The sequence below is a fragment of the Panthera tigris genome, chromosome C1, assembly GCF_018350195.1.
Source record: "Panthera tigris isolate Pti1 chromosome C1, P.tigris_Pti1_mat1.1, whole genome shotgun sequence".
Taxonomy (NCBI): domain Eukaryota; kingdom Metazoa; phylum Chordata; class Mammalia; order Carnivora; family Felidae; genus Panthera; species Panthera tigris.
The window spans coordinates 82,464,282-82,478,361 of record NC_056667.1 but is presented as its reverse complement, the minus strand read 5'-3'; the positions used below and the strand labels follow the sequence as shown (position 1 = coordinate 82,478,361).

The 14,080-nt window shown below is 35.4% G+C and overlaps 1 protein-coding gene across 5 annotated transcripts in view; it reads left to right on the top strand.

The window, feature by feature from the left end:
- The window catches only part of DPYD (dihydropyrimidine dehydrogenase), an 851,480-nt gene that overhangs the window by 279,193 nt on the left and 558,207 nt on the right, over nucleotides 1–14,080 (top strand). Inside the window, exon 9 of one of the 5 annotated variants that reach the window (XM_015542659.2) lies at nucleotides 9,971–10,797. The exons of the other annotated variants lie outside the window; for them this stretch is intronic. Within the exon in view, the coding sequence (XP_015398145.1) occupies nucleotides 9,971–10,026 (56 nt within the window). The 3' untranslated portion in view covers nucleotides 10,027–10,797. Of the gene's footprint in view, nucleotides 1–9,970; nucleotides 10,798–14,080 lie in introns of those variants that run through there. 5 annotated transcript variants of the gene reach the window in all.

Here is a 14,080-nt window from a genome sequence, read left to right as displayed (position 1 = left end):
CTGTTGTATGTTGTAAAGACCCTGAAATACTATTCCTATAGCATGACCAGCACCTATCAATAAATAACTGATGAGTGAATTAAATAAATATTTAATGACTGCAATGTTCTAGGCACTGTGCTAAGGAATTAAAAATGCAAAGAGGGGTGCCTGGGTGGCTTAGTCAGTTGAGTGTCCAACTTCGACTCAGGTCATGATCTGGCAGTTCGTGAGTTCCAGCCCTGTGTGGGGCTCTGTGCTGACAGCTCAGAGCCTGCAGGCTGCTTCAGATTCTGTGTCTCCGTCTCTGTCTCTCTGTCCCTTACCCACTCGTGCTCTTGCTATCTCTCTCAAAAATAAATATTAAAAAAGTACATAAATAAAAACAAAATCAAATTCTGTTTTTAGCTTGATTTTAATTTCAATCAGGAAAGTTATAAGAGATTAAAAAAACAATAGTATCATATAATTTGAGGAGTGAGATGTGGTCAGAGTGGGCTGGACATGAGCATAATTTTTTTTATTATTGTTGTTTTTAAGTTCTTTGGCTGATTATATTCTAGAGTCAGGTTTAAAAACAACTGTTTTAGAAGACTGAAGAGTTGAACCTTTATCCTTTGCTTCAGAAGAGCCCATTTGCTTTCCCTTTTGCGGTAATTTTCCTGTGGTAGTCTCACAAAACATAGCAGTGATAAAAAAAGATTAAACAAACATGTAAGGGAAAGAACATCCAATAAGGCACCCTCAAATAAATGGGTAAACTTTGTATATTCTTCTGATGAGAGTTTTCTTTTTTCCTGAATTTTTGTTTTAAGTACTTTGGAGAGAGAAGGGATTGCAGAGGAAATAGCAGTAAAATCCATTATTGCAGTCATAATAGACACAAAGGGAGCAGGAACTGCAGGAAGATATTATAGAGATAAATAGTCACTGTCTCACCACCAGATGCTTAATTTGTGTCTACCTCAAGGATTTCTCTTGAATTCATTTCTTGCTATACCATTCCCCACCACTAACTATACTGGACCACTGCTGTAGCCTTCAAACCAGTTTCCCCGGGCATCATTATCTCTACAACAGTAGTGATCTTTCTAAAATTAGATTTCATGATGCAGTTTCCTCATTAAACACTCTCTGCTTTGCCATAGCTCCCTATATCCTTCAGGATAGAGAAAAAACTCCTTAAAATAAGACTTTCAAGGCTCTTTATGATTTGGTCAACAGTTTACGTCTCCAGTCACTTTATTTCTTAAATTGTGTGTTTCGGCCATTTTGAACTGTTTCAGTTTTACCTCATCTAATTTTTTTTTTTTTCTCCTCAGTATTTGGAGAATACATGGTATTGGCTGGACCTACAACTGTCATTATTTTCATATTTAAGTTGTTAACCTACATGTCTTTTTTTCCACTTCATGTAGTAGTTTTCTAACGATCCACTTCCTACCTTCACTCTTTAGTCTGGATAAATGAAGCTGCTTCCTTACCCCAATCCCACACCATTGGGTTCTTGTTCCCTTTCAGGATGTACAGACTAGACTTTGTACTTTACTCTAGCACTTACTTCCCTGTATTATAATTGATTAGGTGCATATTTGTGTCAGCTACCAGGATTCAAATTCTTGCAGTCTGTATATTCTGTCTGCCTTGCTGCAGTGCCTAGAAAAGTGCCTGGTGCAAAGTACGAACTCTGTAACAACTCTATGGATTTTTAGTGCAACTGTTTTAATTATTTGCCAAAATAAACTGATAGGATATTGAAACATGTTGGCAATTTAGTGGGTATTATAGCATTGACCAAACCTAGGGGGTATTAGATTAAAATTGGTATTATACCATAAATGAAATAAGTAGGATTAGTGATATTGATGGTACTGATATTGGTAGTAGCAGTAATAGCTAAAATATTCCATGTTCAATTCTTTTTTTTCCCCTTCAATTTTTAATAGAGTCTATACCACAACTTTTAAAATGTCCCTTGAGGTAGTTATTATTAACTTTATTTTATGGATAAGAAAATAAAGATTAAAAAAGATTAAAGAAAACTAGTAAGTACAACTGAACAGTGGAAAGTGGATTTTATAGAGAAGGTAGGAAAAATGTAACAAATGCAAACATCCATTTTTCAAAACTGTTAAGAGACACAGTGGCTGAAAGCCAACAAGTTATCTGATGACACCTGCCTACATTGAATTGTCCAATTTAAGGATCTTGAACATGTGACCTTATACTCTGGAAGAATTATTTCATGCACTTAGCCTCACTGTACTTTTCTCACTATTATCACCCATTGACTTTTTTTTCCCAGTTACCATAAGAAAATATTTTTTTAAATATGATTCTCAAATATTTTAACAGCTGAAGAAAAGATAATTACAATTAAGAAAGTCTATTGAGAAATTGTGGTATTAAATTTGTTAACAAATTTAATACAATGTGGCCTTTAGTTAAATCTCTTGTGCCTTCTTAGAGCCAGAGTTCTTCTCTGTAAAAGCTATTCTTAATTAGCTTCTTAATCAGGAGTTTCTAAATTGTACATAATTATGTATACTTTCTATTTATTTAGCAGAAAATGGAATAAGGTTTTTAGACCACCCTCTTATGTCCACAGATAAAAACTAAAGTTGTTTAGGAATTGTGCACAGTTATGAGTAGATTACTTTAAAATAATAAACCTGACTTAATTTTAAGCAAAAAAAAAAAAAAGGAATATTTTGACAATCCACTTTTTAAAAAATTTGTAATATTGCCTAATCTAGTGTCACTTGTAAGTACTTGGGTATAATTGTGAGATGGCTCCCCAGAATTCAGAAATGAGACAGATACAATTCCAGCTGAGAGTTCATTAAATCATCATTTAATGAGTTCAAGCAAAGCCCCCAGAAGGAGATAAAATAGATGTAGGGCAATTATTCTTTGATCATATTAACATATGTATAGAAAGTGCATCTTAATCTGTAGAAGCAGGTGATAGGGACTGGTCAACTTTACAACTATAGAAAGGAAAAAAATAATAATCTGAGAAAATATTGGTGGTATCTCTTTAAAGACACGTGAATAAATGGGCCTGGAGTTCTTTGAGCCCATATCATGAAGATATACAGATAGGTTTATTTTCTTTAAAATGTCCTTGTTCTGATTCCAAGTTCAGTAAGCTAGCACTAATTCCTGAGTAGTTTGATTGTATTAGGAGACAGTGCTAATCATGTCAATAAGAGTAACCCTGGTCCCTATGATGGCTATCCTTGTTGCCCCACTCTGCTTCTCTTAGTAATATGGTGCTCTAATATGAAGAACTCTCCACCTCAGGTAACACTTCTTAAAAACAAGGTGTAAATGTCTGTTACTTTTAGTTGTTGTTGCTGCATTCAGAATAAGTCAAGTTCCTTTGTATGACTTTCAACAGGCTACAACAGCTGTCCAAATCTGCCCCTTCAACCTTAAAGCTACCACTTCATAGATCTGTCTTAGCCATCCCTCAAAAGTAACCTGAACTCTTCCATCATTATGTCTTGGCTTATAGTCTTGCCTTATAATAGGCTTGCCTTTACTAAGAAAATGTTTTAGTCTGTCTCCATGTGGTAAAGTCAGTACTTACAGTATTCATCTGAAATGCCACTTCTTACATAAGACATTCATACTCATCCTGCTGAAATAAATGTTTATTCTGTGTTCATACATAGCAAAATGTTTTATATGTCATTTATAGAACTAAATATAGTTTTCCTTTTATTATTTTTGGTTGTATGCATGTATCTATTCCCTTGCCCCCCACACAAACACACTATATTAAAAACCTATGAGAGTAGGGATTAGTTTTTTAAATTATTGTATTTTACAGGTTAGCACATTTTGTGACATGAATATAGTATAACATCAATAACACTTTTTGTTGTAAAATAGAAGAATAAAAAGAAAAGAGGAACAAAGGAATAAATGAAAAACAATGTAATAACTTCTTGAGAAGAAGTTTGAAACTATATGATCATTTAGCTTCTTTTAAATTTGTGGATCTTTACACGCATCTTCTTATAGCTTTGTCTTTTTTTTTTTTTTTTACACAAAATGCAAAGACATTTTGTGGTTTTGATTATTTAATCAAAGACAACGAATTAAATTCTAAATGTTACAGTTCATGATATTCTACATTTATACTTTATGTGAAGTAATTTTTTTAGTTTTTTTTAATGTTTATTTATTTTTGAGAGGGAGACACAGAGCACAAGTGGGGGAGGGTCGGAGAGATTGGGGAGACACAGAATCCGAAGCAGGCTCCAGGCTCTGGGCTGTCAGCATAGAGCCCAATGCATAGCTCAAACTTGTAGACCTCGAGATCATGACCTGAGCCAAAGTCAGACACTTAACTGACTGAGCCATCCAGACACCCCTACATGAAGTATTAACACTGCTGTGTTAAATATTAGGTGTTGCCTTTGAGCATTTTGGTAAAGGTAATGTTATTTGCCTGAGGGTGTTCAATAAGCATTTTATGATGAAGATGGTGATATAAGAAAATCCTTTTTTTTTCCTGCTGGTAGAATTTCTGGAATATTGTAGTTTCTCCATAAAAATCAATTGTATTGTTGATTTAATGAATTAAAATAACCTATTTCTCCCATATTACAGCAAAAAAGGAAATAATTCATTTAGCGAGAAGTTTATTTCAAAATATTCTATATGCCATGTTTTTTATAAAACATTTTTACTAGTATAAATTACATTTTAAAATATTGAACACTTTATCTTCTCTAGATTTTTTTTATGGAGACATGGAGGAATTATTATTATATTTCTATATATGTATTTCATGGAATGAAAATATATTTCACTTACACTAGTTACTTAAAGAAGGAGAAAAAAAACCATGTTTTGTCAATTTCATTGTTCAAACACTATTGTTTTAAGTAGTTCCAATAACTTAAGTATTGGAACTTAAGAAGTTCCAATAACTTCCAATACTTAATTAACTCTTCAAAAGTAACTGAAAAAGGGTTGGGAAATTATTGGACTAACCCAAATGTTTTCTTTCAACTGCTGCTCATGGCTCCTGGTTACCTTTTTTTGTGAGTAAAAATTATTAGTTGCACTTGGAAGGGGATATTATTGAACATACACTATGGACATCATGATGGTTTTTTGAAAAATGCTGTAATCATCCTGTAGATCTGGGTTGTCCTCTGGAAGTAAATGTTTATGTTGGAGAATAAACTTAGGATAATTAACCAGAAATCACTGAGGTAGTGGGTATTGCCATAGAAGAATTAAGGAACATCACAGTATACAACCTCTTTCCCCTACCCCCCAATTCAAGAAATTGAATCTGGAATTCATGACATTAAATACGTATGTATGATGCATCAGTGGTTTCTAATTAGAGCTAGGAGACATACTACTAGATAGCTTTATTCACACTACACACTGCACAGACCTGCTTATCTTACACTTTTGCAAATCACTGTATGCAAAACTTGGTAAAATAAGGCCCCCATTACACACAAGGAATGAGGGATTAATAAGATAGGCATGAGAAATGATATGGAAATAGCAGAAGTTGATGCAAATTAGAAGAAATTAGGTATATTTCTACATATGCTTCAGATTTCTTTCTAGAAATAATCTTTCCAAAGAATAGGAGGGAGAAACTGTGCAGGTTAATTTTTGTGTCTTATTTATCACTTATTTTGCATTTATGCACATTACGCTATACCATCTTTGGTTAAGCAGTATTAGATCATATGGAATAATATTATTTTCACTGGCATGTAAACAACACCTTCTTTGACATGAAATACTTAAAAGCAGTATGTTCTAAAGCAAGATAGTTGCTTTTAAGAGGAGACTTCATTAAGACATAGTATTTTAAGTGTAAATCTGTTTCAGAAGAAATTCAGTTGAAATTTATATCACATCAGTTTTTCTCTGGACCCTGCCTTTGAATTGTTTAAGGGACAGCTAGTGAATTCATGTTGTTCTAAATTCCCCAAGGCTCTATTGTGTGACACAAATTTACTTAAATGAATAAATAGAAATCAGTGGGATAGAACCTAGTTTGGTTACATTACTCTTTCTCAATTTCTTAAACTTGTATTTCTTGGTAATATTATTTAAGTTATATAAGAAATTAATATATGGGAAGAACACTACTGTAATGATGATTAATTTACATTATTAACTCAAATAACATAACCCGTTAAAAGTAAATTATTAATTATATTTACTGTGGGCATTTAAGAAAAAACTTTTTAAACAAAATTTTGATTTATTTATTTCCTTACCTCCAAATACGTAAGAAATCTTGATGTGTGTTATCATCTTCTGATTAACCATGCAGTGCCACCTGGTGTGCAGATGGAAAGAATATTACACATCAGAGGCTGTGTTCACACCCACCCCCCATACACAAATTTATATAGCAGAAAGTTAACAGATGTTCACTTTGCTTGTGTTACGGAGATAAATTGTGCATACAGCTCTTAATTCATAAATTAAATTTGGAGAAGATATTGGTACCTCAGTTAATCAGTCAAAGTATATGTGAATACATCCAGTTTAGTGGAAGAAAGACATATTTAACTGAAAAATTGCTTCCTTGGATCTTTAAGTTCTTATTTTGTGTTTCTACTCTTTACTTTTGTATGTACACAGTATTTTGTTTGTTGAGGCTTAATATCTACATTTCACTGATAGATTAATCAGTGCTAGAATAGCATGATTTGAAATTGACTGCTATTTCACATCTCTGTGGTTGTTTCCTTCTTACTGGGATAAAATAGCCTTTCTTTTGTATTTTATGAAGACCATACTGTATTCAGGTGCTTTTCTACTATTCTTATCCTTTTAATCTTATCATCAGCTGATCATAGTTTAAAGTATGTTGTTATATTCTACCATATGTGTATCTGTGTGCTAGGAATAATAGTTTGCAAAATAAATTTAAAAGGTTGTTATTTATTTAGAAAAACAATAAAATACTTTAATGCAAATAATTGCATACAAAATTTTGATTTTGTATCTTATTTTGATACAAAATAAGAATTTTGTATATATGAAATAATACATGTAGTGGCTTAATTTTTTAGAGAATTGGCTAAGTTCTTTGAATAAATTAGTTCTCACAAAGTAATTTTGGATTGATATTGCTGATACCTCCATTTCACATATGTATAAACTGTGGTAAGAGATGTTAAGTAATTTTCTCAGTATTACAACCTGGATTCAAACTGAAGTCCATTTGAAACCAAAGTCATACTCTTAACCAATCCTCTAAGTTGGTGTCATTGGTAAATAATGATTTTTTTTTAATTTATAAATTTCCCTTTTAAATTCATTTTTAAAAATCGTGGTAAATACACAAAGCATAAAATTTACCATCTTAACCATTTTTTAACTGTATAGTTCATTGGTGTTAAGTACATTCAAATTTTTGTCCTATCATCACCATTATTCATATACAGAGCTGTTTCATCTTGCAAAACTGGAACTCTGTACCCTTAAACAAGTCCCCCTTTTCTCCAAAGTTCAGCCCCTGCAACCACTATTCTACTTTCTGTCTGCGAATTTGTCTACTCTAAGTATCTCATATAAATGGAATCATACAATATTTTTTTTTCTTGTGCTAGCTTATTTCACTTAACATAATGTCCTCAAGGGTCACATGTATGGTAGTATGTGTAAGAATTTCCTTTATTTTTAAGGCTGAATAATTTCCTATGGTATGTATATACCACATTTTGTTTTATCTTTTCATCTATTAGTGGACACTTGGGTTGCTTCCCACTATTTGGCTACTGTAAATAATGCTGCTATAAACATAGGCATACAAATATTTCTTTAAGTCTCTGGTTTTTTTGTTTTTTGGGTTTTTTTTTTGTTGGTCTGTTTCCTGTATATACCTGAAAGTGGAATTAGTGGTTTATATACTAATTCTAATTTTCAATTTTTTGAAGAACCACCATACTGTTTCTATATCGGCTGCACCATTTTACATTCCCACCAACAGTACAAAGGTTTCAATTTCCTTACCTCCTTGTCAACACGTGGATTTTCCATTGGTGGTGGTGGTGGTGGTGTTTTCGTTCTTTTTTTATAATAGCTATTCTAATGTGTATGAGGTGTTATATAGTGATTTGTAATACTTTTATTTGCATCCTGCCTATTACAAACAGAACCTTGCACTGGTAATATAGAGATAATAAATTTTAAGAAAATTAATCAACAGGTAGATTAACAAATGAGAAACTCTCAGTAAAAAGAAATCGAATTTATCTTTTATGAGACTGAGGGACTTACTTGGAGTATATGCGAAAGGATATGGAGAGAAGGCCATGTTCAGCAAGGAGCAAATTGTATTGGGGAATATTAAGAGACAGAACTTAAATATCTCCTTTTTGAGATTCTAACTAGTAAAATAAAAGAATTAAATGAAGAGTTGCCAGAATTTTTCGATAAATAAATAGGTGGTAAATATTCTAGGTTTTGTGGGCCATCTGGTCTGTGCTACAACTACTCACCTCTCTGCTTTTGTAGGGCAAAGCAGCCATAGAATAGATTATGTGTAAATAAATGAGCATTGTTGTGTGTTAATAAAACTGTATCGTAAGTGGGGGGCCAGATTTGGCAAGTAGACGGTAGACTGAGAAATTATTGAAGAGCATTAACTGCTTTATATTTTTTTATAGTTTTGAGACAAGAAAAACCTTTAAGTGGAAATCCATGTGCAATATAAATCAAGTTAATTTTTGTCTAATATGACATAACTTGAGAGTATGGACCTGTTTATAAAATCCTTTAAGAACATATAGGACCTGTCTTTGAAGCAAAAGATAAATCCATAACTGATTATTTTATATTACCATTTTAAAATAGCTAGATTTAGCTGGGTCCCCACATTTTAGTGTTCACTGAAACACCTGACATCCTCTCATCTTAGTTACTATTTTAGCAAATAGCTTATCTATAATGTGTATTCAAGAATATTTTTCTTAGCGGGGGGCGATAAGATGGCACAGTAGTAGAGGGACCCTATGCTTGCCTCATCCCTTTAACACATCAAGATAATTATCAAATCATACTGATAACCCAAGAAGTTGATCTGAGGACTTAGAGAACAAACTGCACACCTAGCAGAAGAAAAGAGGCCACATCATGGAAGGCAAGAGGTATGGAGTTTTGATTTCGGGGAGAAAAAATTCACAGGTGCTGCAGAGGGGGAGGGAGCCCTTATCAGAGAGAGTATGAGCGATCAATACACAAGGGATTTCACAAGAAAAATACTTCCCTGAAACCATTGACTGGGAAAAGGAGGGGGGCTGATTATTGTGAGTTTTTACCAGCAGTGGAGTTCAAAGACTGAGATTTTAGAAGACTGCGCGTGGCACGTGTGGAGCCTGGCAGACATAGCTGTGCTCCTGTGGAGAAGGAGGGCAGAGGACTGGGAGCAGGGAGCATGGTCTGAGGATTCCCTGGGTTGCACTGAGAGAGACAGTTCCCCTTCTTGGAGTACATTTGGAAGATGTGGCACTGCCTTTCAGGGGACAAAAGAACCAACGGGTGCCATTATGCTGCCCCATTCATTAGCATAGGGACAGAGACACCTAGTGAGGGCACCTAACCTGGACACCGACTTTTTGCTGAGCTTTATTATAAACTTCAAGCCCCTGTGCATTTGTGCAACTGTTCTTCTAGGACAAACCTGCACCAGCCACAGTGCAGTGAGACCCTCCCCTAGAGGATCAGTGCGGGTCCACAACATGCCAGGTCCCTAAAATTTGGAGTTTTAAAACTCAACCTATATGCTTGAGATAAAGCACAGGAGCACTGTGCCTTGGGATGGGCAGACAGCCCAGACACAGGGTGAAGGCAGGTGAAGCGTGGAACACACAAGAGAGATTGTTCCTCATTTAAGAGGGCTTCCTGGACAGTGGCATGCACGAACTCCCCTCTCCAAGGATGAGAGAGTGGGCTGATGCAATTTTTTAAATCCCTCTCCCACTAGCACAGATGGACTTCAGTGAACAGCACAGCACCCACAGTGGAGGATTGACCCCTTGACATCAAACCCTGCTCTCCTGTGCTCTGGAGGTGCTCTTTTATGAGAGAAAGTGTGTCTGGGAGCCAGATCAGCAGTGGGCCCTTCACCCAGAAGACAAGCACCCCTGACCAAGTGCACTGACCATAGCGTGCTACAAAGCTTCAGGTATAGTGGAAATTGGATCTGGCTTCTTTTAACAAGCAGAGCAAAGCACATCTAGTTAAAACTCACTATACACTGGACAAGGGCCAAACAGTCCCCATTGCAGGCAAGGAGAAACTCTGCAGAAGACTGACCTAAGGGAAAGAGCAGCCAAAACACAACATCATAGTGCACACAGCATACACCAGAAACACTTCCTAAAGCTCCAGGCCAGTGCGGGTCCACAACATGCCAGGTCCCTAAAATTTGGAGTTTTGGACAGTATATGATTTCTATACTGTCCATAAAATTTGGACAGTATATGATTTCTTATTAATAAGTCCATTTTTCTCAGGAGCAGGAAACACAACAGGCTTTCCTAACACATAGACTAAGAGACCTAGACAAAATGTCAAGATGGAGGAATTAATCCCAAAAGAAAGAATAAGAAAAGGTTATGGCCAGCGATCTAATTGAAACAGGCAATGTTCCCGATCCAGAATTTAAAATAATCATAAGGATACTAGCTGGACTAGAGAAAAGCATAGAAGACACCAGGGAGTCCCTTACCACAGAGGTAGAATAGCTAAAAACTAGTCAGGCTGAAATAAAAAATGTTATAACTGAGATGCAAAATTGAGTGAATGTAATGACCACAAGGATGGAAGAGGCAGAGGAATGAAAAAGTGGTATATATGATAAAATTATGGAAGATAATGAACTGTAAAAAAAGAGGGAAAGAAAAATAGTGGATCATGAATATAGATTGGGGAACTCAGTGACTCCATAAAGCATAATAACATTCAAACATAGTCCCAGAAGAAGAGAGGAAAAGGAGGCAGAAAGATTGAGCATATTATAGCTGAAAACTTCCCTAAACTGGGGAAGGACACAGACATCCAAATCCAAGAGATACAGAGAACTGCCATCAAAATCAACAAAAGTAGGCCAACACCAAGACATATCATAGTAAAATTTGCAAATATGTAGATAAGGAAAAAAACTCCTAAAAGTAGCAAGGGAAAAGAAATCCCTAACTTACCAGGGAAGACAAATAAGGTTAGCAGAAGACCTCTCCACAGAAACTTAGCAGATCAGAAGGAGGTGGCATGGTATATTCAGTGTGCCGAATGGGAAAAATATGTAGCCAAGAATACTTTATCCAGCAAGGCTGTCATTCTGAATAGAAAGGGAGATAAAGAGTTTCCCAGACAAGTAACAACTAAAGGAGATTGTGAACACTAAACCAGCTCTGCAAGAAATATTAAAGGAGACTCTTTGAGTGGGAAAGAAAGACCAAAAGCAACAAAGTCTATAAAGGGACAGGGAACATCTCTAGAAACAATGACTTTACAGGTAATACAATGGCACTAAATTCATATCTAAAGATAATCACTCTGAATACAATTCAGAAATAGACTAAATGTTCCAATCAAAATACATAGGGTATCAGAGTGGATGAAAAACACAAGACCCATTTATATGCTGCCTATGAGAGATCATTTCAGACTTAAAAACACCTTCAGATTGAAAATTAGGGGATGGAGAACTATTTATCATACTAATGTACATGAAAAGAAAGCTGGAGTAGCAATACTTATATCAGACAAACTAGATTTTAAACCAAAGACTGTAACAAGAGATGAAAAAGGGCTATATCATAATAAAGGGATCCATTGGAAAAGAAGATCTAACCATTATATTTATGCCTCCAACTTGGAAACACCCAAATGCATAAGTCAATTAGTAAAAACATAAAGAATCATTGATAATAATATAATAGTAGGGGACACTAACACCTCACTTACATCAATGGACAGATTATCTAAACAGAAAATCCAGAAGGAAACATAGCTCTGAATGATACACTGGCTAGTCAGAACCTTTCATTCTAAAGAAGCAGAAGACACATTCTTTTCAAGTGCACATGGAACAGTCTCCAGAATAGATTACATACTGGGTCACAAATCAGGCCTCAACAAATACAAAATGATTGTGCATACTATGCACATTTTCTGACCCAATGCTATAAAAATTGAAGTCAACCATGAGAAAAAATTTGGAAAGACCATAAATACGTAGAGGTTAAACAACATGCTACTAAAGAATATATGATTTAACTAGGAAATCAAAGAAGAAATAAGAAAATACATGGAAAAAAATGAAAATGAAAACGCAATGGTGTAAAACCTTTGGGATGGAACAAAAGCAGTCATAAGAAGGAAGTATACAGCAATACAGGTCTACCCCAAGAAGCAAGAAAAAGCTCAAATATAACCTAACCTTACACTTAAAGGAACTAGAAAAGGAACAACAAATGAAGCCTAAAGCCAGCAAAAGGAAGTAATAAAGATTAGAGCAGAAATAAATGACAGAAACAAACAAAAAACAAAAAATCAGGGGCGCCTGGGTGGCTCAGTCGGTTAAGCGGCCGACTTTGGCTCAGGTCATGATCTCTCGGTCCGTGAGTTCAAGCCCCGCGTCAGGCTCTGTGCTGACAGCTCAGAGCCTGGAGCCTGTTTCAGATTCTGTGTCTCCCTCTCTCTGACCCTCCCCCATTCATGCTCAGTCTCTCTCTGTCTCAAAAATAAATAAACGTTAAAAAAATTTTTTTAAATAAAAAAAAACAAAACAAAAAATCAGAACAGGTCAATGAAAGCAGGAGCTGGTTCTTTGAAAGAGTTAGTAAAATTGATAACCCCCTAGCCAGACTTAGAGAGAGAGAGAGAGAGAGAGAGAGAGAGAGGGAGAGAAAAAGGACCCAAATAAGTAAAATCACAAACAAGAGAGGAGAGGTCACAACCAACACGAGAGAAATACAAACAATTTTGACAGAATATTATGAAAAAGTATATGCCAGCAAACTGGGCAAGCTTGAAAAAATGGATAAATTCCTAGAAGCACACAAACTACCAAAACAGAAATAAGAAATAGAAAATTTGAACAGACCCATAATCAGCAAAGAAATTGAATCAATAATCAAAAATCTCCAAACGTAAGTCCAGGGCCAGATGGTTTCCCAGGGGAATTCTACCAGACATTTAAAGAAGAGTTAATACCTATTCTTCTCAAACTGTTCCAAAGAATAGAAATGGAAGGAAAACTTCCAAACTCATTCTAAAAAGGAAAGTTAGAGGGTCTCCTGGGTGGCTCTGTTGTTAAACATCTAACTTAGGCTCAGGTCATGATCTCATGGTTCTTGAGTTCGAGTACCACATTGGGTGAGCTGGAGCCCTGCTTCAGGTGAGTTTAATCCCTGCTTCAGGTGAGCTTGAGCCCCACTTTGGATGAGCTGTGCCCCACTCTGAGTGAGCCCTGCTTCTTTTTCTCTCTGCCCCTTCTGGGATATTCTCTCTCTTTCTCTCTCTCTCTCTCTCTCTCTCTCTCTCTCTCTCTCTCTGCCCCTCACTCACTTGTACCCTTTCTCTCTTCCCCCCGCCAAAAAAAAGTAAATAAATAAAATAAATTTAAAGAAAAGAAAGGAAAGTTAGAGATCAATATTTTTGATGAACATGGATGCAAAAATTCTCATCAAAATACTGGCAAATTGTCCAAAGAATTCTTCACCATGATCAAGCGGGATTTTATCTGGGCTGCAAATTAATCAACATGATATACCACATTAGTAAAAGAAATGATAAAAACCATGTAATCTTCTCATTAGATGCAGAAAAAGCATTTGACAAAGTACAGCATCCACTCTTCATAAAAACCCTCAACAGAGTAGATTAGAGGCAACATACTTCAACATCATAAATGCCATACACAAAATAACTACAGCTAATATATTCAATGGGGAACAATTGAGAGGTTTTCCTCCATGGTCTGGAACAAGGCAAGGATGTCCATTCTTACCACTGTTATGTAACATAGTACTGGAAGTCCTAGCCTCAGCAGTTGGACAATAAAAAGAAGTAAAAGGCATCCAAATCA